The sequence below is a fragment of the Centroberyx affinis genome, unplaced genomic scaffold (genome assembly GCF_046629955.1).
Source record: "Centroberyx affinis isolate AG114_WGS23_722 - 3 ecotype Tasmania unplaced genomic scaffold, CSIRO-AGI_Caff_v1 ptg000255l_1, whole genome shotgun sequence".
Taxonomy (NCBI): domain Eukaryota; kingdom Metazoa; phylum Chordata; class Actinopteri; order Beryciformes; family Berycidae; genus Centroberyx; species Centroberyx affinis.
Genome location: NW_027278937.1, coordinates 43,274 through 70,971, shown reverse-complemented (window position 1 = coordinate 70,971; position 27,698 = coordinate 43,274). Strand labels below are relative to the sequence as shown.

Below are 27,698 nucleotides of genomic sequence, written 5' to 3'. Positions count from 1 at the left end.
CCATTATGCCACATTGATAGATGAATGGATGGTACAGACTACAGGAGAGATCAAGTCATGTCAAGAGACAGATAGCTATATGTCTGCTGAAACGGATAAAACTCATTATTTAACATAGCTTTTAAATTAATTTCCATACAGTGTATTTAACATTCAGTATATCTTGCACATATTTACAAATAGGTGTGCATACAGTTGGCTAGTGCTCATTTTATGTAGGTACATGACATTAAAAACCATTTACTTCTTTATTAATGTGCTGCCGTTATGGTGCCATGGCTGCCGAGCACAACAGGTCGTAGAAAGAGATGAAATTCTAGAGGTAAAAACCTGTCTATCTACCTGTGATAACAGGAGTGTCGAGGTGTATACGGACACAACTGCCCCTAACACTAGTGTAAACATACATTCTCTCTTTTCTTTAAAAATCTCTCACACCCATACATTCACCCATGAATAAACACATATTAAACCTCCTTAGCATACAAACTTTGGGCCTCAAGAAGGTGGTGAGCACACATACAGACAGATTTCTTGTTAACACTAGAGGTGGAATGTATGTCGGTAGGTCTGTGGTTGAAAACACTAAGTTACGGTCTCTGCTGCTTCAAAGTTTCAGTGTTTTAAAATGATCCCAAAACCATAACACCTAGCTTCCCTTTTGTACCTGAAAAACTTGTGGGGTGGGCAGATAAGATCCCTCAAGTTAAAATAACAATTAACACAAAACATAAACTCAGTTGTCAGTCTGGGCTCTGGCTAACGGTTTACTGGTTCTCGAGTCATATTCTTGTACGATCGTTGGTCCTTCCTCAATCTCTCTTTGGAAAACTTGCCACCAACAGTCCAATGCAGGAATTCTCTTCAATTGTACCCATGTTTCCATAGCTTTGTAGATTAAAAATTTACGGGCAGATCATTGTCCATTTTGAGCTGCACCTAGACAAGGCCTGGCCTTGGAGGGCTGAGCCTCAGGTCCTTAAGACAAAAAGAACCTATTCAGTTCCTATTACATTATTTCAGCATTTCAATAGTCTGTTAGATGGCCAGTCTGTGCTTGTCCAGCAGGTAACTGTGGACTCAATCAGTGGCCAGATAGTTTGTGTACAGGCAGGCAGGCAGGCATTGGAAAGACTTGTCTCATATTGAATTGGTCCACCATTGATATGTTCTTCATCAGACTGTCCGAGACGCGAGGATAGGAGGTACACATACACCAAAGCACATTCTTAGAGCCGCCGGACTGGAGGAAGACCCTGGTGTCTCCCACAGGGAGAGCCACCTGCTCACTCTAGGCGTGGCCCGGACACAATCCTCAGTGGCCTGCTGGCAGCAACCACAGGAATATGATTTGGCTGGTATGGTGAGAGGAGCTCCATGGGCCCAAAGCAGGGCGGAGCCAGGCAGGGGGACAGACGAGGAGCAGACAGGAGAGTGGAGGAGACGATATCGGAAGAGGTTTGGAGAGATCTAGGACAGGAGTGGAAGACTTTTTTTTTTCCCTCTTCTCCGATGTGGAAACGACACAGTGCGAGGAGGAAGACAGGAGTAGACAAGACACGAAGACAGAAAGACAGACAGGCATCTTATCCTCCACCAGATCTGGAAGGGAAGTATAAGACAGCACAGGAGAGGTCGTTAGAGGCAGAAACGCAGTTGTAGAAATATGCTATGAAAATATAGATGGGAGCATAGAGGAGAGGGGATGAAGATGCCTGAGAAATGAAAGCGAAACCACACTGCAATACAGGTGTGAAAGACCATTAGATGGGATTGGGGTTGAAGTGCGTTCTGGGTAATTTGCTAGGATTATAGTAGGGCAAGAGGAGCGGTGAGATGGAACTAATGCTATGGTAGTAAGACGGCTGATGGTCTGTGGAGATGAGCCATGGGATGAGCTCCAGATGGTGGATGATGGAGTTAGCAGCCATGCTGAGAGAAGCTGGCATAAGATAGGATAGGATGGGATGGGATGGGATGGGATGGGATGGGAGGTGTTGGGATGCCATTCCAACATCACAGGGTTCATGGTACTGCAAGGTTATACCTTCCTCTTCGGATGTTCCTGCATCCAGGGAGAACACGTTGAGAGAAAAGACACAAGGTCAGGAGACATCAGTAACAACAGGAACAAAGACATGTTGACCACCAACAAAGTAACTGACTTAGAAGCATGTTATAAAGCCCATCAGCAGTCAACTTGCATTAGAATTGACATGAAATTTCTAATGAAGAAGCAGTGACAATAGAATCGTGCACAAAAAAGATCACCTAATTCTGCACAAAATTGCACAAAACGATGGGCTTTACACACTAATATGAAATGTAATCATATTAAAGCTCAAATAACATTTGAATCATTTTCTTTCATTGTTGACTGGCTCATACTCAGCTGAGATTTAACCACGGCAGTGTCAGATTTGAGAGCAAAAATATGTATCAAGCAATGAGTCAGTCGGTCCATCATTCATCTACCAGTCCTATCCAACATCCTTCTTGCCAGGTTATAGTGATGACAACACATGCAGCAGGTCTATAATAGTCGTGGCACCAACCCTCTCAGTCCCATAAGGTTTGAGTCTGACAGGGTCTGGCACCCGGCCAGGACTATGACACCCATCTTCCAAGCCAAAGGTCGGACTACCAAGAGATGCCTAGCTGCTCACAGCTCATGCACACATGCACAGACACTTACCTCTGGCCCTAAAAGGATTGTTGACTACTGCTTGCTTTTCAAGTAACCAGACTTTCCGTAACCAGAACCAGTTCATGAATATGAACGTGGAAGGGGAAGTGGTCGCAGTCCTTTTAGGTCAGAGCATAAGGAGTGAACAGAAGCGAGCATGCACAGGTGGAGCAGCGCAGAAGAAGCATTTCAGCGAGGGCATCTGGGTTAGGGCGCTGCCTATCGGACAAAGACAGGCTAATGCAGGCTAAGAGAGCACTACAGGTAAAGCATGTCAAGAAACGGTGCTTAAGATAATCCACTGCAACCATTACAATAGTTCACTGCTACATGGGGACTAAAGGGATTGGAGATGTGTTAGGGGAAAACTGCAAATAGGGGAACTTCCAGATGTGGCACCAGTGGACTAGGTCGGGTTAGTTGCATGTGAAGCAGCCAGGGCGGATAAATCTAGTGGACTCCGTATCGGTCGCTGACGAGATTGCTGTAGTCAAGTGTTTCCTGGCAGAATAGCATCTCGGTCCTGCCCTATCAGTATTGGAAAAAAAGGCTAGGCTAATTCGGGGCAGGGGAGGGAGGGGAAGGAGAGGTGCAGGAAGGAATTTAGGGTTGATCTTGCCATGTCAGATTGTATCAGAAGAAAACAAAACAACCAGTGTGACGTTTTGTACGGAGTAATGCCACAGCAGTCCAAGCATTAGCACGTCTCAGACTCGACTCCCCACTTCCCCTGCCCGGTTTGGGCAATGAGTTGCAAACGGGCATTTGTTTCAGAGGGGTGTGAGTGAAGGGGGGGGGGGGGGGGGGGGGGGGGGCCTTTAGGTAGAAGCAGACAGGTACACAAAGGCATGCCAGAACTCTTACTTAAATCCCCATCCTGTTCCCCCTAGGACTATAGCTGCCAGGAGAATAGCACCTGCGATGGACCCTATTATGATATTGGTGCCACTGGGACCTGCGCAGAGGAAGGAGGGGGGGAGGAGGGGTGCGGAGGAGGAGGAGGAGGAGGAGGGGCAGAAACAAAACAACACCACTAAAAACACACATCAGAGGACAGCATCAACACCGTACATCAACAACATCAACTAGAGAGATAGAGAGAGAGATAGAAAGAGATAGATCATAAGATACCTGCCGACAGAGAGAGAGAGAGAGAGAGAGAGATGAAGGGAAAGAGAGGAAAGAGGGTCCAGCACGTGGGGTGGAGGTGGGAGAACGGGCGGGTGAGCGAGGGAGATCAGGGAGACAACAGTTAAAAAAAGGAGAGCGTGTTTTATTACTTTGTTCTCATTCCCCCTCTCCTGCTCTTTCAGCTGGACACCCTCTTGCTCAGGGTGGCTTTGGTTTTTTGCCCTATGAGAGCAGCTGCTCAATTGCTCTGTGTCATTGGCAGACTGCAAGAAAGTAAGGAAGACACTTGAGGATGGCAGTGCCTGCAAGACATACCGCCGCACGCATACACACAGGCACTCACGCTAACGTACATGCACATATGCTCTAACCAGTAAATGTGTCGCAACACACACCCACACACTCCCACATAAAAACAAAGACTCAGCAGGAAGGAAAACACTGTGTGGTCTAAACATCGATGTTAACTTTCTCACAACTGATTCATACATTAGGTGGTACATTAGGTGAACTATTCTTTTTGCTAGAGCAGGACAAGATATTACACTCCACTTCAGTATACAGAGAAGCTACAGTGATGATGGGCAGAGACTATGAGGGGGATATGAGACAGACGGACAGACAGACAGATAGACAGACAGCTAGGCAGAGTGGGAGTGCTATGGACCTTTCTTCTCTGGGCCCGTCGGGACCGTAGGCTCGGGGATCGGGTCAAAGACGCTGCAGTCCTTCCCTGTGTAGTCCCTGTCACAGATACACTTCACCTCATTACTGCAAGTCTGAAAGAGAGAGAGATGAAAATCAACTCAGACAGAAGCAAAGAGAATGAGACAAGCACACTTAGAGAGAGAGAGAGACATTAGTTAGTATGAGAATCACCATGTAGATGCTCTCAGGAGTACGGAAACAATTCAGTGAAAAGCAGTGTCCATGTTTAGGACTTTTACCCCGTGGTCGGAGCAGGTGCGTCCGAAGTTAGATCCGGGGCAGGTGCTGAGGTTGAAGGCTGCCACAGGGAGGCAGCGTCGCTCCAGACACATCATGTTGGGACCACAAGGAGTGCCGTCCTCCACATAGCCCAGGTCTGAGCCGTCCTCCAGCAGAGCGTGGCCGCCTCTGAGCCAAGCATGAACACAGACACACACACATCAGAGAGGTGGAGGAGGAGGGATAAACATAGTGACTGAGGGAACTGTAGGAGATGAGATGGATGTGCTGGCTTGTCCCACTCACCGGCAGTCCAGGTACTTGTTCTGGTGGTAAATGGTCAGGCTGGTCACCTCGCCCTGCAGGTCTCCAAACTTTGGCTTCACCGTCATATTGGCACAGAACAGGAAGCCACATAACACATCCCTGAAATAAAGGATAAAGCAATGGCAGAAAATTTATGGTGTGTTCACACTACTTCACTTTTTTCAAATTGCAAACACATTTTTAACATTAAAGGAAAAGGGGAGCGGTGGCAAGGGGGATGGAAAGTGGCTGCTTTGGAAACAGTGCTGTGTTGGTGAGTGTAGCGCTCTAAAGTTGAGGAAAGTTCAGCTTTATAGTGGAGCACATATGATCTGGACCATTTTTCGTAATCTGACCAGTCCCAACGAAGAAGAGGCTAGGTTTCACACTACAAAGTCATCTGACTGTTCACAACAACAACCAGAATGAAAATAGATAAAGTACTGCTATAAAAGTTGATTGTAGTTGTGAGCAAATTCCCAGAAACTATGCTCATACAGAGTGATTACGGAGCACACGGACTGTGCCATGGGAGTTTCTGGTAAATGTTTTGAGAGTTGGATGTAAGCACCCTCTGCTGACAATGGCAGCTACCTGACCCAGTTTTAATTATCAGCACAAAATGTAGTTGAGGCACTGCTTTTTTGTAAAAAAAAAAATAAAAAAATAAAAAAAAAAGATGAATAGTGTGTACACAGCCATATTCTTGTACAAGAGCCTCAGTAAGGGGAATAGGAATAACGTGACTCACGGCTTGTTGCACTGCAGCCAGCCTTGGCCTTCGGGACCCGGTCCACAGTTTCCTTTCTCCGTTCCCTCAGCGTTTAGCTTCTCGTAACAGAACCGATCTGCTGAATCTGGGAGACCAAGCAAACAAATCCTCACAAATCAAACTAACACCCACACGGTGGCAAGGGGCATGAGACTACAAAGCCAGAAAGGACTATATAATATGTAGACTATATAACACACCCTGTGCAGGTACAAGGGGTGGTGGTGTTGTAGATGAATACAGTACTTACTGTAACCCCAGAGTCCCCTGCACTGTCCGTCACGAGTCCTGCATCGACCTCCATAACAGCGACCCTGGGAACAAGAGAGGCAACAAGAGTATAATCCAGGATAGAGCCAAGGGTGTCACCTGATTAGAAAACTAGAAAACAGACCAGCACTTACCTGAACACTATCACACATGTATCCATCCAGCTTGTGGACGTTATGCGGGCACTACAAAAGGAGAAAAGACATGATTTAGTGGAGACTGGAGGTTAAAGTGGTCTCACAGTGCTTTCCCTATGCTGCAGTCCATGCTACCTGGCTGGAGTCTCCAGTGCAGGTCTCTGGGATGTCACAGTCGTTCACCGCCTCACGACACACCACTCCCCTCCGCTCATACTGAAACACAGCATCAGAAGGCATGAGATAACAACATAACAACATAACATGTCTGGTTATACAGTTGATTTTGCAATGCATGAAAATGCACCAACAGGTTGTCTGAAAAGCCTGAAATTGTAGGAGTAGTACACCAGTTGTCATGATGGCCAAGTGGTTTAAGGCGCCAGAGTTTGTGGTCTCCAAATGGAGGCGTGAGTTTGAATCCAACTTCTGACAAGCAGTTTTGATGACTGGATACAATACTCACATTTCACTCATTTAATGGAGCACACACCACAAAACATTTGAAACGCTAAATTCTCTGATGAAGGTTTTTCTCGCTGAAATGTGTTTCGTGGTGTGTGCCACAACAAATAAGTGAAATGTCAGCATTTTTTTCAGTCATTTTTTCCCTAATTTTGGATGTGCTACTTTTGTGCTACTCTTTTTTGAGTAGTCAACGTGGATTAGATTGTTTTGGCTCAGCACTCAAACAAGAATTGAATTGTTGAAGTGCACTTCTCTGCCTCACACAAATCGGTTTTGATACTCATTTAGTTCACACCTATGATTTTTGGACACTCTGTAAGAACAGTGATATAAAATGACTCACCTTGCAGCCACTGCAGCAGAGTCCGTTACTGCACATGGCATCATGGGTAAGTGTGCACTTTTTACAGCAGGTTCCTCCACTGCGGGCGCACTCCTACAACCACACACAGCAAAACAAGCTGTCAGTTCTGTTCCACCACATCCTCCAGTGCCAACACCGAGAGAGAGCATGGACACACTACCCATCTGCGGTAGGTTAAAGGACTCACATTCACCCAGAGAGATGTAAACACACATCGTGTCCAATCGGTAACTCACCACTTGTGATCCACAATCACACTCCTCTCCTAGCTCCACAAAGCCATTCCCACACTCTGGAGGGTCCAACAGCTGAGGGAGAATGAGAGGGAAAGATATATATGCACATATAAGTGAGGGACAGATGGAGGAGAGGTAAAATGTGTCAGGAATGTAGGAGATTGTTGGCAGGAGGTAAAGGGACATGAGAGAAAACAGCCAAGTATGTGAAGTCAGTGGCTACTGTACTGTCAGTAAATATGTGTTCTGAGGGAAATTAGGCCATAGGGACAATTAATTAGTCTATAAATAATAGTGCTCAGAGGCAATCAGCTCCACTCCACTCCACACTAGACCAGGCCAAGCCTCACTGCATCCTACATCCCCACATGGCCCTCACCTTGTTGGGCTTGTTGAAGAGGCAGCTACCGCCCCCCTGGAGTAGGAACTGGATGTACTCATCAACGCTGCAGCGAGAAAACTTTCTGGGCAGATAGTATCTACATTCATAAGCACACACACAGAGAGAGACACACAAAGAATGAGGAGACCAAAACGAGGAGAGAGGCAGAAAAAAAAAAAATCAGAACAATGTTTTTCTTGCCAGTAAGGAATGCCAGATCCAGTGTGGGAGTCTGTGCCATCACTTTGCAATCTGACAGAAATGTTACCATCTGTAGTAAGATATTACTCAAATGATAACTGAAATCTGTATTGTTCCATCTGGTATGGACAGCCAAATCAATATCACTCATATAGTAAATGCTTTTAATTCACCATTCATGGTGGCCAGCCGCTACTGTTTGATGTTTCAACAAATTTGCTTAATGCATCAAATAGGAGCTGCGATTATCGTTGGCTTGGCTCATCGAGATCTGAGTAAAAGTCAAAGCAACTCTCTGTTACAGGTGTTCAAGTGTCTAATTGAGTGAAATGAATGGAACAAATTACAGCTTAGAGAGAGACTGACAAGAAACAGTCCTGCTGTTAATGTTAATGTTAATGGTTCAGTCTCTACAAATATGGAATGGCGAGAGAGCTCTTTCATGGTTGTGTTATGTTTTTTTGCTCTTCACTCCAATGCGCAGTGACATGGATCATTACCCGGTGTCTTCCATGATGCAGCCCAACCAGGCATCTGGACACCTGCAGTCTCCTGGGAGAGAGGGATGAAAGAAGACGAGAAGAAAGGAGGAGAGGCAGGAATGAGGAGGGTAAAAGTAATATAAATAAATCGCTGGATAAAATAGCTGGTGATAACCGTTTACGACTCAAGCTGTAACACTTCACTAGCTGCAGTGAGTTCTAAGAAATAGATTTGGGATGGACAAGGAAGAAAGTAAGGATACACAAAATGCATTGTACTATGAAGCCTTTCCTAGATACTGAGACCTTTCCTGAGATATGTAAAGGGCCCATAGCCTGTGCACTGCGCTCTCCTCCTGGCATTGAATGATGGAGCTAATGGCTCTTCAACATTAATCACCCAGCCCATTGTTCAGTGGCAGCGATGCTCTAACCCCCCCACCCCCCACCCTCGGACTCAGGTGACTAATCACCTAATGGAGAACTCTAATTACAGATGGACCCATAGTGCACAGACTGAGATACCAGCACCCAACTCTCTCCGTATCCAACCCCCCCTCACCCCCAAAACCTGACCGTCTATCTCTTCCCTCCTGTGTCTTACCCTCACCTATGTTTCTCTCCGTGCTTTGCCCTGGCTTTATAGATCCTTTTTGTCTCCCTATCCCTCCCCTCCGCTGCATTATCAGTCATTCCCTCTCTCTCTCTCTCTATCGCACGCTAAATCAGACACCTCTTTGTCTGTTATCCCTTCCATCCACTGTGTTTCTCACCTGCGGAGTTGCGTGCGTTGTTCCACCTCATCCCAATGTTCTGGCCGAGGCTCTGGCACAGAGTGATGGCCATCGGACCGACGTTCCCGTACTGGAACAGACACGCACAGAGGACAAAAACATAAGCGTTATAGTAATATAAAATCCTACAGTTGGTGCAGTACATTGAACCAATGCAGATCTTCCTCACCTCGTTGATGCCCCCTCCCCTGGTTAGAGAGCACACCCCTCCTGTGTAGGCCGTCCCACTGCGGCTGCTCTGAAACGTACGCCCTCTGGGGAACACAGGAAAGATAGGGACCAAATCAACCAGATTCTATAATTCAAAATAATAGCATCCAGTAGTAGCATCCAGAAGTCAGACAAGCCTTGGTTTTGTGGTTGCGGGCTTCTTACGAGAACAGGTGGACGACGTCGCTCTGCTCCTTGATGCTGTCCTTCCTGTACTTCATGAAGTTCTGCAGCGTTGTCAAGGGGTCCGCCACCACTGGCATCATATTTTCAGAGGACCAGGTCTCCATGGCGACCAGCACGATCCTCGTGTTCAGCTGTTCCTTGTAGATCTGGGTACCAAAAATACCCATCAGTCTACTGGTTTGTTGGCGTGACAGCTGCGCTACGAACACCTCGCTGAGATCAGTGTTATTTCTAATGTTCATAACGCATGGAGCGCTGGGTGGGATAATTCATTTCCAAAGACTTCTCGACATGTGGTGTGTATTCAGAGTTTAGGAGGAGAGGAATTATAATCGTATAAACAAAGCTCTTACCGCATCCGCCATGTTGACCACCGCTTTGGCAAAGTTCTTGGTCTGGCTGCTAGAGCGACGCAGCTGTACAAACTGTGGACAGACGAAGGCACACAGATGGTATAAGAGATGGATCACACTCACTCACGCACACTTACACATACACACACAGGTTTAACTCACTATTTCATAATCATTGACCACCATCAGCTCAATATATTTGGTCTCGGTCTGGACAGAGGGCCTGCGGACGAGTCTCTTCGATCGCCTCAGCCCCCCGGATGGCTGCTGCTCCCTCATTTGGTCCGGTCTGTCGTCGTCACCATCACCTCCTCTGTAACTGTCCCACTCACTATCCTCTGTACAGTCTGGACACACAGGAGCAGAGCTGGGTAGGGTACTTGCAGTAACTTTATGTTTTTTCCAGTAATATGTAGTGTAACAAATTACTATTTCAAATTCAGTCATAGTATTACAGTTACCAATCAGAGACACAAGGTGTGTCTTATTATCATCCCCTCTAAATATCAACTTTAAGTTGAATTATCCAAAAATTCTCACTCCATTCCCTGTTGTTCAGAATTGGTCACTGTCCTTAGTCATTGGACATTGTCCATTTGTTTTGTCAGAATTGCTCATTGCTGTTGACTTTCACTGAGTGAAGTACTCCCACCTCTGTGATTTTATTGTGCAAAAGCACTGGACATCAACACTATGTGGTTATCCTGATAATTCACAAGCAGTAATAGAGTTATCCCAGTTTTTGAAGGTAAGAGAGAATGCAATCGCTAGTTTTGGAGGTGTATCGAAAAAGAATATTACAAATAGTGCAACATATTACTGCTCCAAGGGAGTAATGAGTGAAGTAATATTTTGAAAGGCAAGACAGTTCTGCTTTGACATGAGAATCAAGTAGTTTATACTTCAGATGCACTTGCGTACCTGGGCAGTTAGGAGATAGTTTGATATCAGGCATCCTGCGGATTAAGTGAGCACCATCATCCTAGAACAGAGTAACAAAATAAGACATCAGGATCTAACAACAACACAATCAACAGCTAGACTCAAATGAAACAGAATCTCCTTGCTATGATTATAGCCGTATCACGCTGGTCAACAAAACTATAGTTCCACTCAGAGCAATTATTACCACTACTAATCTCCACCCCACTGCTTACCTGATTGCTCCCATTGAGAACAGACTCAATCCCGTAGGAGAAGAACCCATCTGAGAACATCCCACTGAGAACCAACAACAAGAGAAAGACGGAGAGATGGAGAGCAGCGAGAGAGGGACAGAAAAAAAAATAGGTTTATAATGACAGTTAAGAGGCATGGTAACTTATAAAATAAACTTATAAAAAACAGGCAGGCTGTTGCTGACATGGTTGTATTTATAGCAATCACATCACTTGCACAGGTAAATAAGTAATAAGTATGTAATGTAAGTGTAAATAAGAGGAGTGAAGGAGAGGCTCACCACAAGCCGTGGCAAGTGGAGAGAGCCGCCCAGGACTCTGGTAAACCTCTTAACCTCCCCTGGTAGTAGCAGTGCTCCCCTCCCTGTGGACACAAAGCACCGCTGTAACAGTGAACAACCAGTACTGACAGATGGACTTCCACGCTACTGGCTTTAACGGCGCGCCTTCATCCTTCATTTGGTATCCCGATGTATCAGTGCTGAGGAAAAACCTCTCACAACCTCTGCAAGCACAGCTCCCTTGGTGTTACTCTCCCTCTCTCCCCACTATGGCGTTTATGGCACAGTTTGTGACCTACTTGTGTCGTGTGCTCTACTCCGTTCTACTCTGCTCCACTGACAATAGAGGTGGGCTAACCTGCACAAGGATCTCTTCAATAAATCAATACCCGAGTTGCCCACACAGTCAGAGTAACACAAGTTGAGAAACATGGAATAACAGCGCTGCAGGCCGGCTGCAAATAGTCTTTTTCTAGTAGCAGTAGAAAGACAGTGGAAGACACAAGATGGGAGTAAATAAGGACCTTTGCTCTGCTCCTTCCTGTCCTTCTAACAACCTTGTTCTCCCGCATTTCCCTCAAAGTGGGCGCATTGCTTCACTACGTCATCGCAGATGAACCATGGAAAAGGTGAGAGGGGTGAGAAACTTGGGCTCACCTGGGTCAAATTGAATTCAGCAGGGAGTCTGAGCCGAGCCACAGCGGCTCAGGCAAATGCCCACTATGTACATTTGAATGGAAATGATAGCCGCCTTTTTGACAACAGAGATATCTGTCTGTGTGGTGACGTGCCGTCCTGAACGCATCACGCCTGCTGTGTCCAGCAGCAGCAGACACTCGAGTGAGGCCTGATCTGGCTGAGGGACAATCTGGCCTGACTACAGGTCTCCATCCCCGGACCTGCATGGCTCCTCTCCCACCCACTGCTCTTGGAAGAAACCAATTGTCTACACACACACACACACACACTCCCAAAATTACTCCTCCCGATGCCAAAGCCCATCGTGCCTTTGTATTAACTGGCATTTACTCCCATTTTCCCTCTTCCTCTCGCTAGCTCTCCTCTTCCCTCCCTCACGGGTCTTCTTTCATTCTCTTCTCTGCCAAGAACTTAATGACACCGCTGAGCTAACTCGTTGCTATGGAAACAGGCTCCTGATTGGTCAGGACGACCGAGGGAGAGTTGGGAACGAGAGTGGGTGGGGACATGGGGTGCTGGATCGGTGGGTGGGTGGGTGCTGGGTGGCAGGGGGGTGAGGTGGGGGGGGGGGGGGCAGCTTGTAGCACATTTGTACAATGACATAAAAAAAAATAAAACACTATCTGTCCCTCCTGGCTAGCAGAATGCAGTGACATTCCTCTGGTCTGTCCTCACCAGCACACAGCACATTAGATGTCAAGGCTTTCATCCGTTTTTTTTTTCTCCCTTATCTCTAGATGATTCTCTCTCCGAGCTTGTGGTTTTAAACCACAGGCATTCGCTGCCTCATTTCACAGCCATCTGAGAAAGGCCAGAGCAGAAAAAAGGGATGCATTCATTCTACTGACGGACAAGCTCAAGTCTGTACTGTACACAATAATATCAGTTATATGGCACTTTTCCAACAGAGAGCACAAAGCACTTTCCCACAACACATGAAACAGGAAGATGATACAAAAAAATAAACGCACATCATACATTTGAAGAAAGCACGTCTTCTTTTTGAGCTGTGACTCTTGACTTATTTAATCGAGACTTGGCAACAGATTTAGGTTAGAAGACTTTGTAAAGGACCTTGAAATATGTGAAGGATGTAATACAATGAACTCCAGACTATGTAAAGCCTTGCATGAGATTAACAAAACTTCAAAATCAATTCTAAGATTCACTGGCAACCAGAGCAGCCAGCAGCGGAGTATCATCTGACAAACATTTAGTCTTGGTTAATAGCCTAACAACAAGAGAATGCTGCACAATGTGAATCCTCTCCATGGCTAGGGTGGTTAAGACGGGCAAAAACAGATGCGTTTACTCATAATATGCGACAACTCTTTTGCAAAATCATGTCTGTGCACACATGCACGACCCACGCAGATAGTCTTACCACAGACTGTGAGGGTTTGCCATCTTGGTTAAAGTGCCGTTCCACATATTCTGAAGACAGGAGGTGACTGCAAAGAGAGGAAAAGACACACTGAAAACATCTAACAGCATCTTCCCATCATCCTGAAGTCAAGAGAATGAGTTTCATCAGGGATATTTCTCTCTCTCTCGCTTTCTCTCCTCAAATTTACTAAGAATAAGCGAACACATTTTTGTTATAATAAAATAAGGGTTATGGTGTACTGTGAATGCACTGTATAGCTTGACCATGTATCATCGGCGGTGTTAATAAAGCCAGTGTTTAAGCCCTGGAACCTCATGAATAATAAAGTCATCATAATCCAGGCCACACTCTCTCTATCCCTTCTCCTCTGGGTAGGACTCTGCACTAACGCACCACTCAACATTGTGTGTGTGTGTATGTGTGTGTCTGTGTTCCTGTGTACTCACATCGGTATTCCCCGTCTTATCATGTAACATAATAGCGGCGCTAAGTGCATTTACTTAAGTGCAAAGAATTGGCTGATGTTAACGGCTGCAGTAATTAAGAACACCTACTGATATAAGCGCGTATAAAAAGTCAGATACTATGATCGTGCGAGGTAATACTAACTGGTTCAGCTCCAGGTCCAGAGTGAAGGTGTGTCCAAAGGCTTCCACTTGGAAACAGCTCTGGGCCAAGTGGACCGGCTGAAAAACACAGAGGCAAAGACAGATGTCACTTTTTGACTAATCTAAGTGTAACAAAACAATTCTGGTTATTGTGTCGCTTCATTAAAGCCGCAGAACAATTGTGAAAAATGGACCATGAATAATTCAACGGGATCAATAGGGCGTGCGCTCTAAAAGCATCTCAGCAGCTGAAACATTATGATTGATAAAGTCTCCATTGATCTGCATTGGTCGCCCACATTCCAGCAGGCATGACTGCGGAGAGCCACAGCCTTTTAAGAACTAAGCTGGAGTTTCTTGATAGAGATGGATGGAGAGGGGCTTGACAGAAGGAAGGGAGGAGGAAGAGAAAGCTTTACTGATCCATCTATATTCGCTGGTGTCGCGCCAATGTCCCCTATGGACAGCTGCCAAAGCTGGTGAGGTGAGGAGACAGCAGGGCCAGGCAGGAGAGAGAGAGAGGGAGATTTACTGCAGACTAAACAGTGCGTCTCTCCAACAGCACCAATGGTGCCAGCATGGCTTCGATCTCAGTCTGGAGGAAACAGGCTGTAGTGAATCACTGGGCTTTTACAGTGAAACACCATCCAGGAATTATTCCCTCCAGTGACTCCGGACAACAGATCTCCCGCTACTGTCTGGAAGGGATAGAAACAAGGTCCATCCATCCGCTGAAGCGCTCCTGAGACACATTATTTCACCACTTTACATTGGTTACACCTGTATAATAATCATTATGCAGGGGTGCGCTGAGGAACAGTGGGCTAAGGTGAATACCATATACTTTGAATCAGTCTTTATAGCATATCATCCCCTCCCTTCATCACCCATCTCTCCTCTCTCTCTGCTGCACTATCAGACATTTTTACACCTTTTTTGGACCCAATACAGATATTAAATAAATTATCAATCATCAATATATCGGCTGATGTGCTTTTTGTGATAGCATGCCACTGCCTCACGTTTCACTCAAAATTAGCTTCAAATAACAATAGTAATGCTAGGAATTGTAGCTGATGTCTTTATAGTTTGACAAACTTGTAGATTTCTATATGAATTGCTCTCACAATCAGTGTCATATCCACTTGGCCCTGCAAACCAACAAAGGGGAAATCCCACAAGATAATCTTAATTCACTATAGGTATAAAATTTTAATCTACTCTTTATGTAAAGAACGTGAACAATGTTTGTGTTCTCATTACAGGTAGGCAGTAACAAGCTTATTATCACAGATGAGGAGGTCAAATGAACGCAACAGGTAAGATGAAAATGCAACAGCATTCACAAATGTAGGAAAAAAATGCTTCCTCATCTGTTTTGAGCAAAGCATGACATGACATTATTAAACCACTAAAAACCACTTCAGCCCATTCCCTTGCTGCATGTTTATTCTGTCACGCCTCTCATTTTAAGCTTCTTAAATATTTCAAAAACAACAAGTCACTGAATCAGGTACTTCTGAAACCACATCTACTTAAACTATGTCCTAAGTTATATCTTATGAATGTATTAGATGTTGTTTATTTATTTATTTGTATTGATACACATCCTCATTTGTGTCCCAAGACAGTTTTCCCTGCAGGGGGACACAGTAATGTTCATCTTAACTACAGTATGCAAACATCTGACTCCGGTGTGTGTAAGGAGCCTAATGTACTTTATCATAACAGTTCCTATGAAGTACATCATCCTCATCTTAGAGAGAGGGGGAGAGAGAGAGAGAGAGAGAGAGAGAGAGAGAGAGAGAGAGAGAGAGAGAGAGAGAGAGAGAGAGAGAGAGAGAGAGAGAGAGAGAGAGAGAGAGAGAGAGAGAATGGGAGTGGGAGTGGGAATGGGAATGGGAATGGGAATGGGGAGTGCTCAGGAGTCTTGGGCCATGCAGCACTTCTCAAACAGGCCCATTTAATAATTGATGGGGACATACTTCAACACACCACTGAATAATGAAGAAGTCAGGAGCTCAACACGGCAGCCGGATAATCGGACGTTATATCTGAATATTTCAGGAGGGGCTAAGCTTTATCATGTGGCAATGAGGGCAACTAAAAACACACACGCAAACTCTGGATTGCGTTTCGCTGCTGTTTGTATAAGTGTGCCTTCAGTGTCGTGTCGGCTTGACATGCAAAGCAGGTCGGAGGGTTTTGGTTTCAAATCCGAGACATTGAATCCAGAACTGGCAACTTGCTAGATTGGAATAAACTGTTATAAAACGATGAGCGCTCCTTGAGCAGTAGCCTATTCTTTCTAGCCCTGCCTGTCTCGGTTTAGCCCTGCTGACATTATTTCGCTGTGGACATTCGAAGGGATTTTCAATGAATAAGTGGGTCAAAACCATAGAGGAGCAGAGATTGCAGCAAGCCACCTCCCTGCACTGTCATCCCTGTGTAGCTGGAGCAGCCTGAGCAGCAGAGAGCCGAGTGCTGCGCTGCTCCACAGACACTGGCAAAGGAGGTTCCCATCAACAGTCTCTCTTGGTACAGTCACACCCATATGGGTCAGCACAGCCTCACTAGAAAGCCACAAAGTGTGAATCTGTTGTAAAAATCTATTACCTCTTCATTAGGTTAGGAGAGTAAGGAAACACAGTGAGCAGTAGACCAGGTTTTCATGTCATGGACCCCCAAATACACAACCACACAACCACAGGCTACAAACACCCATTTATTAGGATTTTGTCCCAGTAGGAGATAATACTAGTTAAAGTGAATCCTAGATTGCAATAGTCATTCTTATGCATTCTTTAACTGTGATACTTTCTTTCGAATTACATTACAGTGAAGTCAACATGTTCCTCATTTTGCTGAGGAACCCCTGGAACCCTGTCAAGGACCCCTAGGTGACCCCGGACCCCACTTTGAGAACCACTGACCTAGGCAATCACAGCGCTTTAGTCACTTAATTTCACAACAGCGTGGCCCAACGGGAACATAAACAAGGGTGGGGACAGGAGTGTGTATTGCCACAGCTTACCGACGTGTCCCCGCTGCTGTTCTTCACCCTGGTATCCAAGAAGTCATGAGCCATTTCTTCCTCCGACTCGATCTGCTGCACCAGCCGCTTTGGATAGGTGACCTCGGCCGCAGTGTCCCCGCCGTCCGGCCGCCCCGCCGGGGAGAACCAGTCCCACACACTGCCATCCTGCACCGGGCGGCTGTCCTCGCCTGTATACAGCACAGTGGGAACACACAGGGACACAGACATCCAACGGTCATCACAGGCTCATGGGTGTCCATTGGGTATGGCAAGGTAGGGGCATACCTGAGCCTATAGGTGCGTCCAAATTTGATCTGGCAGTTTTTGTTATTATTATAATGGGGAGAAAAAATCAAGATAAAAGTGCCAGAAATCTATTTGGGAGCTATATAAACATCACATCAGGGGAACATTCAAACCAATGTTTTCTCTGAGCTGAGAGTTTGGTGACCTACATCTAATAATAATAATGATCACACTGACCGAATAACAATATCTTGTCAGCCATCAGTTATTGCTCCACTTTATCTTAAGTATGTGATGGATAACCTATAAACAGGTTTGTAAGTTTTGGTGACAAATAATGTTTGGATGCATAGACTTTGCCATATCTCATAGCTTTAGTGGACTGACGCCCATACTCGGGCCTTACAATAGCCTAAAATCTCACCGATCATCAGTCAGGTTGCAAAGCATATTGTCTTTGTGACTTCCAAGTTTTTTTTTTATCATGGTGCCTTTAGATGCTTGTTTGATAGAGCACCGCTGGAAAGGGGAATGCGCGAAATTGGATAGGCGATGGAGCTGCGGTGGAAATGTGTTGATGCAGCAAATCTACCGCATCGGAGAGGGGTTTCGGGCCAGTAGGCTGGCTGGCTATCTCTCTTGGCACCAAGATACCACTAAAATAAAATCGCTGGCTACAGGCGGGAAGAAAAGTGATTGCTGGTGCAAAAAAAATGTGAATGCAAAGGAAACGAAAAGGGCGCTCCCCCTCTCCATCCATCCCCTCTCTCTCTCTCTTACCTGAGACTAGAAGCCTCTCGCCCGCTGCAGCAAAGACCATGAAGAACCACACCGCCAGCATGATCTTCACATATTCCCCCGGATTATAACATCGAGAGCGGCAAAATGTCACAAACCCGGCCGACGGAGGGGGAAAAAACGACAAAAAGCAAAAATGATGGCGAAGATCCAATGTGAATCTGCTAAACATCTGATGATGCGCGTCCTCTCATCTCTCTCTCTCTCTCTCTCTCTCTCTCTCTCTCTCCCTCCCTCTCTGTCTCTCCCTCACTCTCTCTCGCTCTCTCTCTCTCTCTCTCTCTCAGCTCCGGTCAGCACCGCTACGGAGAATTTGGATTTGCATATCACAATGATGAAAAATGAAACATAGCCTATGGCCTGTGGCGTAGGTGATCAATACAGGCCTAGAGATTGATCAGTGAAGGGCGTGAAGATGTAGTAAGGAACGGGGGAGTGCGCACCACGGATGCATAATGTGTATGGATGATGTTGTATGTGTGTGTGCGTGTATGCGAATCTGCGGTATGCGGAAACGGAGGATGGGAAGACGAAGAGAAATGCGTTGGGTCTGCGGTGATGAGGACACGTGGGACCGTGGGACCCTCCCTCATCCCGAGCAGCATCACACTCCTCCTCCCGTTGCCATGCAGCTCTCTGCGCAGGGAAGAGATGCGACAGCCCGGCCGAGGTGCGCGGCCAAAGAAAAAGACGGAAAGGGGATTAGGCATCAAGAGTTCATTCACTTCTCCATAGACGGTTATGAATGGCGGAGTCTCTTTTGTGAATGCCGCGACATGGAGATTAAAGGTCCGCAACGGATGAAGGTGTGTCCCTCTAGTGCGCCTGAAGTTCACTATGAGGAGAGACACTGCAGCTGGACGCAAAATCGAAATCAAAAATATTGCTCCAATCTTCCTACAAGGACTATAGTGTCCATGTGGTACTCAAAGATGTTTTCTCCTATAGCCTATCTATAATATACCTGCAATATTCCTGTAGAAAGTTATAGTTTTATCATAGGATGTAGTTGTTTTTGGTACGGGTGGGATATGTGATAGAGGATACTGGAAGATTTCACAACCTCTTGTATTGAGTGCACAAGAGGAGGTTAAATCAAAATAAATGAGTTTGTGTGTGTGTGTGTGGAGGGGGTGGGGGGTGCTGCTGTAAAAGTTTTTTCCCCACTCTTCTTGGAATAGTACAGTGATACCAGAAGATACAAAAATGTCAGTATAAACTCACTTTTGAGTAGCCTACCACAGTCACACTGTCAGTCCCTATGGGGACATTGCAGTGATTTTTCATTGGGATGATTCTCAAAGGCCCTCTTGACTTGTGACTTGTGATGTGTGAAGTTGCTTGTACATCTAAAAATGGGCAGTGTACAGCAAGAGGGTCCTGCTGACAGCTCTTGCTAACCGGCTGGTCGACCACACGGTCTGATCCAGAACTATTAGCGGAGATCAATTCAGCAGTGAAACTTGAGACCTACAGTACGTGCTGCGTGCTGTCGTCTCTACGCTGTCTCGGCTCCGTGACCTGTAGGGTTTTTCCCCCCTCCTGATGCAGTTAAGTCCTCCAGCAGCAGTCCTGCAGCACATCCCACTAATGGAGGCACATTGTGCATTCTGACAACCCCCTCTGAATATTTCATCTACCCCCCTCAGAGACTAACTGGGAGCGAGAGACAGAGGGGAAGAGATGGGGAAAGAGAGAGGAGGAATGGAGCATCAAGTCTATGCCCCCCAAACATAAATAAATAAATGAATGAATAAATAAATAAATAAATAAATAAATAAATAAATAAATAAATAAATAAATAAATAAATAAATAAATAAATAAATAAATAAATCAGCGCTGAGGATCCTTGCAACACTTAACACTAGAAAGTCTAGTCTAGTCTTGTTTATTTATAAAGCCCTTTATCACAGTTAAGTCTCAAAGGGTGTTACATACCATCATCTACCATCCTACATCATACATATACAGTACATACATATACAGTATATAAAAAGGAAGGCCATGGATTTTGGGGGTCTAAGAGAAAGCCAACAAGTCACCATTTAAAGTGGTTGAGTAATTATAAATACTATTTCCTTGCATGGTTTATGCAGAAATTGGGTGTAGGAAAAGTCATGGAGGGACATGTTGAAAACTGTGATATTTTAATTCTAAAATTCAAAACAGCTGTCAACTTTCTAGTGTTAATCTGAATTTAAACAGAGGACAAAAAAATCTCTCCTGCTCCTGTTTCAATCCAATAACAAACAAGTAACATGACCGTACTCTGCTCTGGGGACATTTTCGTGTTAATGTGATTAATACAGGATGGGTACACCCGATACATTCAATTACACTGTGCTGATACAGTCATTTAAGTAGGCTATTCAACAGTGAACAGTACAGTTAAGTAACCGGAGCTGTACTGAGATCTGATCTCTTACCAAGAGATTAAGAGCACTAGAGCCACTGCCACTCATCTGAGCAGGGCGAGGGTTGCAGACAGGGAAGGGTGTGGCCAGAGGTTGACTGATTGTGTTGAAAATTTAATCACTTCACTGTAGAGCTTTACCTAACTACCTCCAGTTTGCAGGGAGCACTGCTGTTCAACACACAAACACACACAGGGCCAAAGCAAACTCCAAATCCAGTTTTATACATGAGCACAGATTTAGGGGTGGCCAATAATATATTGTTATGCTGATAGATATAAAATTTCATATTTGCCTGATATAATTTTATATATAGTTTGCTTGATATTTTGAATGCAGTGTTTTGTTGTGATATGAATTCCTTATTCACTGTGAAAAACAAATCAAACTTATTAACTGAGAATACATAGCCTACTTTCCCCAAAATATCCTTGACTATGACTTAAGTAAACACATACATTATTTAATGAAAGAGTGCCCTCCAATGACATCAATGGGAGACACATTTTATCCGATTGACTCTTCTCTAAAGCATTTATAAGGGCAAAAGCAACAAGTCAGTTCAGCCTTGAGATTAAAATTTCTGGACTATTAGCAAAGAAATTATAAGTGAAAATATGAGTGTGTGATTTAGGCCTACTGTGAAGTGCAGACCAACACAGGACTCAAAGTCTATCTCTAGTGAAAGCACTGCATTGATACTGTTTACAAAACATGTTGTACAATTTCAGCTGGGATTATTTCTCCAAAAGAGTTGTGTAATTTGTCTGATAATAATATCAAAGGATAAATAAAGTACTTTTACTACAATCTAAAATGTGGGCTATCATTATTTATTTATTTATTTATAGCATAAAGCAACTCTGAATAACAGAAGTACAGAATACAGAAGTTTGTAGTAGAGGTAAGATAACATCCCCAGACTAACATTAACTGCAAATATTTAAATTTCAAGTTGAAACAGCTTAATATGAAAGAAACAATGTTATACTTTAAACAGCTTTATATGATACATCATTTGATGTGACAATGTTTACCAGTCAGCATCAGCAAAACTAGATATGGGGCTGCCTTGGTTGCATTAGCTAACGTTAACACCGGCAAACAAACTCATTGCTGTTTGGCAGTGGAGTTCAACAGTGATGACAAGTTAGCGTTCAGATTCGACTCATTTGACGTCATAGTTATACGTATGTCTGATGAGGAGCCTGTGCGTGCTCGAAACGTCAGCATCGTAAAGTAAACCGTGGGAGCGTACCTACAAACTAGCGACAAATTGCAGCATAAAAAAACACCTGAGTTCATTGATGGGCAGTGGGGCATGTCTTTAATGTTAGTCTGGTCTGTCGGACAGGTAGAGGCGGGGGAGGGGGGCGTTGAACTGTTCAACTTCAGTAGGCCAGCAGATAGCTGGGAGAGGCAGCAGTGTTGATTTGGGTATGATTAGAGTTTGATATTTCGGAGAAAAGCATGGTAATAATCAATATCGGAGCACAATTATTAGGCTATCAAGAGCATTAGAAATCACTTTAATATCAACGGACCTCCTCATCTGGGGTGGCAGGTGGGATGGCAATGGTAGGCTGACGCCCTAAACGTTAACATTTGATGTATTGTAGTCTACCAGATTTATCTTGGAGCTAATTTTCATCTGCAGTCCCTGGGGGTCTGTGTTTCTAAGGAAAATTTAATTGGGAGTCATTGACATTAAAATGTTTGGGGAACCCCTGATTTAGATGATAAGTTTATGACATAGACTATTTTCTGCAGTTTCTCAGCCATTACTTGGTGTTAGTTCTTATTACTAGTAAGTGTGAACAGACATTTAATGTCTTGGGCCACAGAGTGAGGAGAGAGACAAATGGACAAATGACGTTTAATCGTTTACAGTGGTGAGACAATTAAACAGATTTGAAACTCTTATAATCTCTGTATTTGCTGTGTAAACACTCCGTCTTGTGTAATAGAAACACATTGCCCTCTGCTGAGCAAATGGCTGTATCGCAGTTGGTTGAACACTGACAGAGTTAGCCAGGATAAATGTAAGGCGAATTTGCCTTGAAGAGTGTAGGCTACAATTTGTACTATTGGTCACTTTTAGTATTGGAGCTCCCATTATGCAGCCTTTAGGCCACAGCTATGGGTTAATAAACTTTTATCAAGATAGCAGACATCATTTCAAATTGTCTGGTATGACTTGCCATTAAGTCTTTATGTGTATTTTCAGCAGCCCTTACATATTGTAGCCTATCATATTATCACAGCCCTTGCTGTACTGTAGATAAAGACATTTTGGGAAACAACAACTATTGTATTTTATTTTTTAATTTACTTCAGATTCCCTCTGAAACATATTGATATTTTCGTCAGTAAGGATTTTATTTAGAAAGTTATGGGCAGAAGTTATTCTAGTTGGCTTACTACTGGTATAAATAGGCTCGTTTGAGATGAGCAAGTCCTGCGCAGTTTTGACCAGCTACTTGCTTTGTCCGACTTGCTCCGCCGACCCGACTGCGCGAGCCACGGCAATCTCGCGGGACCGAGGCGGCTGCAGTTTTTGGAGCGAGGCGCTGCAGCTGCTCTCCACCGACTGCACAGCCCCGAGGATGCCATAAATGCCACCTGTAATGCCTACATTAAAATAAAAATAAGTAACGTGAAGGTCTGGGTTGTTAGAGCGCAGTGAGTGCAGGTGGCGGTAATGCACCTTTTAAATTGTTTATCAACCGCCGTTAAACAAAACTGAAGAAGAGGAAAAGGATCAGTGAGTGTGCAGTCGGGAGTGTTCGGCTTGTTGATTCCTCGCCTGACTGCACTCGGCTACTCTCGTCTATTTTCCAGGCGTGCAGGTAGTCATCTCAAACGAACCTAATTAGTTGGCGTCCAGCAAGCAGGAACATGTGTTGGCTTGTCCTTGTTTCACGTTTGTTTGCACACAGCTTAACATGGCAATTAGGGTAATTATTTTCAGCTGTACTTCTTCAGCTCACTCAGCTTTCTTCTTGAGGTTCCAAAGTGTCTCGGCAATCAATTAGGCTACGCACTGCTGTCATAGCCTAATTGATTGATTTGTGACTGGGCGCTGCCAATTAACCACATCCAAGAGGCTATAAAAAAGGCTGAGAAAGGCGACCGCATTTCTACTATATTTTAGGTAGTTAGAGAAGTGTTGAGATATCAGAGGAAAATGAATGGTGTGCACAGTGTGAAACCCGCCTGTGTTCCGCGACTGCAGCTCTTCAACTGCACTCATGTCGACTGTGGTGCCACTTTCACACGGCAGTGGAGACTGAAAGAGCACGAGACGGTGCACACTGGAGCGGTAAGGGAAACAAAATCAATAGGGCCTAGTATGTTTGAGAAAAATGGTAACATTGTAACTGTCGACTTTAATTGTAGACCTAGGCTATAGCTGCACACATTTCTTGCCAAGTAGGCTAACCCATGTTTCGCACACTATTTCAAATGTAGATCTAAAACGCCAATACATGTTCAGACAATTTACTGAATGAAAAATATCCCCAGCGTCCAATTCAGTGCGAAGTTGCCGATTGTGGTCGTCGTTTCTCACGAAAATCCCACCTGACCCGCCACGTTCGTCAGCACACCGGGGTCAAGCAATTCAAGTAAGTGAAATTAACATTAACTTCACTGCTGTCTTTCTCAGCCACATACCTTCTGATTTTGCCCCTCTCGTCTCTGCAGATGCACCTTGGCGACTTGCGCAAAGAGTTTCTTCAATGCAGACAACTTGAAGAGACACGTGCGCTATGCCCACGGAGACAAGAACAAGCATTTCAAGGTTTGTCCAAATCCACAGGTTTGTCCACATTTTCTTCTCCACACGATGGCGCCAAAACACCGCACTGCATTGTTCAGCAGCATCTCCCCAAATTGAAGGCACACAAAGACTTTGGAGTTCTCAAGCGGTTTATTGTGAGTCTATCTAACAACTTCAGTGTCTTTTCTCCCCACAGTGCAACCAGCCAAACTGCTCATTGACCTTCAAGAAACGCAGGTTGTTTAAACTGCACTTAAAGGAACATGGAGTACCTGCTCAGTTCAAGTATGTCTACAGTACATTGTGCCCCTCAGAAAACCACAGCATACGTGATATTCTGATGCTGCTAAGTGTTTTACACTTATAAGCCTGTAGCAAACCCAGTCTGTAGTTGATGACATGCCTGAGATCAAATCAGACAAGTCTACTTGTGTTAAGGACTGTCGGTAGATTATGCACTCTGGCTAGAGCAGTTTACCACTGTAATTATGCAATCTGTGACTTGCCAATGATGGCTGGAGGGCAACGTATTCTGATGGCAATAAATTGTTTTTTGTTGTTTTTGGTCCCGCCTTGCACCTGGTGGTGTTAGATGCTCAAAGGATGGATGCGGGGCCATGTTTGACTCTCACATCGCTCGCAAAGCCCATGAGAAAAAGCATGCAGGTCGGTCCATTTCAGTCTCAGTGGGGATTCTTTCATCTTAATCCCTGCAGAATTCCTTTCATTAAAAAAGGGGACATGGCTGCATTTGCATGTGACCTTTTCCTACATCCAAGACACTGACTTTGCCTTTCCAGAAGACTGACTATCATGGATTATGTGGCTCCTCAAAGGGTGAGCCAGCAGGGAGCCAACTGGTAATGGTGTTAACTTTATTTCCTGCTACCTTCACACCAGCCTTGTCGTTTGGTCTCTGCAGGATATCGCTGTACTCATGCCAACTGCCAGGTGCTTGAACATACCTGGGGGAAACTTCAGAAGCACATGGCCAAACACACAGGTAAAGAACATTTGTAGTCCTAGTCCGAGAACGCTCATCAGATTTTCCTTGTGAAGCTGCTGAAAGTGACAAGATTGTATGATTTTTACAAGTGCACCTTACTGGATAAGTGCACTGCCCTCTCCTTTAGCATGGCTTCTTGGACGGTCTCTTACAAATCCTGCATGTCTTTACTAGTAGAAAACACTTGATCACTGTTTGCTGGTTTAGGATTACTGGTTTTATTGTACTGGCTTTTTTAAGTGATCATATGCTGCGTTCCAGCCACCTTCACCTGTAAAGTGTGCAAGAAGGAGTTTAAAAAAGTGGACGCCCTGCGCAGACACAAGCGGACCCACGCCTCGCATAAGCCTGTGCTGGTTTGCCCCAGGGCCGACTGCCAGGCCTACTTCTCTACAACCTTCAATCTCCAGCACCACATCCGCAAGGTGCACCTCGAGCTCATCAAATACAGCTGCTCTTTCCCCGACTGCCCTCGCATGTTTGCTATGCGGGTATGTAATCTGGCCTCTCGGTCGTACCTAGTATTGGTCTGTGTGAGCCTGGAGATATTAACTACATTTTAAGATTGTCTGGACTTGGTCTGTGTCCTTGTTTTGTATTATGCATTCACTTGCACCATTGATTTCCTTTTTTTTTTTTTGGCAACATTCTAGTAAATGGTATTAATTCCATTTGGGATACATGCAGAGAAAATTTGTTTTCCCAATTTCCCTAATGTCCTCAACCTGAAATCAGACACTTGTTTGAATTAACTTGTCCAAACCCACACTAATGTAAATTTATTGTGTTTCTAAAACTATTACAACATCCTCTGTTCTGCAGCATAGAAGATGGAAGCTACTGTATTTCTGTCCATTTTACTGACATTTTCAGTTGTTGACTTGTATATTTTATTATGGCTTTGCTCCGTCCTGCAGGAGAGCATGACCAGACACCTGCTTCGCCATGACCCAAACGCCAGCACTTTGAAGGTGAGCCTGGTGTTGTCAGTGTCCTGTAGTGAAGAGACGTGGGGCTAGAGCCGCCAGACACCGCTGAGCTAAACCTAGCTGGCCAGGGGGACTATTGATTTTGGATCTCCCTTGAATCAGGCTTTGAACCTGTTGAAAGCCTGGCTCTCCTGTGCTTCAGGCCAAGTGAAGGAACAGTCTAGCTTGTGAGGGTGGGGGACTGCTATTTCATGTCAAAGCTTATCATTTGTCTGCTTCTCAGAAGGCTGTCTGTGCAAACTGTAGGTGGGCAGGCAGTTGAGATAACGGTATCAAATGTTGCAGTTCCAAGCCTTTGTGCAAAAGAAACCTTTGAATATTGTACACTTAATCTGAAAATACTTTTTTTAAATATTTAATTTAAGCAGCGCAAGCCACGGCGGTCCAAGAAGTCCTGGCAGAAGCGGCTCGATGGGCACCACCACCTGCCCCTGGTGGAGGAGGACCTGCGCCGCCTCTTCACCCTGCGCATGCGCATCTCCCGTCGCTCCAAGGTGGAGGCCGACCTCTCGGGCCTCTTCAACGAGCGCAAGATCCCCCACTATGTTGACCCGGAGGTCAACCTGCGAAACCTGTTTGGTCTCAGACGGCCTCGCCCTGTGGAGCCCAAGCCTGAGGTCCCCCCACTTAAAGGTTAAATGAAAATGCAAACTAGTTCTGCATTTTGATGACAAATGTTTAGTTTGGACTTTTCAGACTTTTTTGTTCAGGTTTTGAATATGTTGCTTTAGAGAATGTGAATGTTTGAGTTCTAGTTTGTATAGTAAAGAAAATTTGGTCTTTGTTAAACTAGCTATTTTGTTTGTAGCTTACGCTACAATAGAATATTGATCTAGTTCTCAATTTCAAAGTAATTTGAATCTTGTTGAATGTTAAGCTTTTGCAAACTTGAATTCTAGTCGATAGAAAACGATATGTGGGTCTTAAATGAAATGATGACTTTTCTTTTTGGTTGACCCAATAAAATGAGTTTGTTCAAAAACAAAGTGGTACTTGAGTGCTGCAGTTGATTTCAACTCATAATTTAGCCTTTTCAATATCAAAGTTGCTGTCAACCAAATGCTGGATTTCTGTCCATCAGTGGATTGCAGCTGCTGGAGAAGAATCACATGCAACCTCAAGCAGGATTCAGTTCTGTCCATTTTAATTTGCAAAGGAAAGATCATCTCATTGTCTGTACACTCATACAGCTCATACACTCATTCTCCTCCACTATTTACCTTTGTGCTTAGTTTGGTTGACATTTTCTGAATATGTCAGTGCTCATTGGGTTTGAACAAAGCACCGCACATGAGTAAGGGCTTAGTCACACAGCAGGCATGTCACTTGGATGTGGGTGGACGGGACTTTGAATACAGAAAGTAGACG

At 44.7% G+C, this 27,698-nt stretch overlaps 1 protein-coding gene and 1 pseudogene across 1 annotated transcript; one reads left to right on the top strand and one right to left on the bottom strand.

The window, feature by feature from the left end:
- Positions 1-334: 334 nt before the first annotated feature.
- LOC139666330 (disintegrin and metalloproteinase domain-containing protein 11-like) lies at positions 335-18,311 on the bottom strand (annotated as a pseudogene).
- Positions 18,312-23,741: 5,430 nt separating this feature from the next.
- On the top strand, positions 23,742-26,968 carry 42sp43 (P43 5S RNA-binding protein). The gene is made up of 9 exons (XM_071545506.1): positions 23,742-23,876; positions 24,080-24,180; positions 24,260-24,356; positions 24,532-24,620; positions 24,928-25,001; positions 25,258-25,338; positions 25,603-25,832; positions 26,259-26,312; positions 26,696-26,968. The coding sequence occupies exons 1-9, from the start codon at positions 23,742-23,744 to the stop codon at positions 26,966-26,968; spliced, it is 1,134 nt and encodes a 377-aa protein (XP_071401607.1).
- The last annotated feature ends 730 nt before the right edge of the window (positions 26,969-27,698 follow it).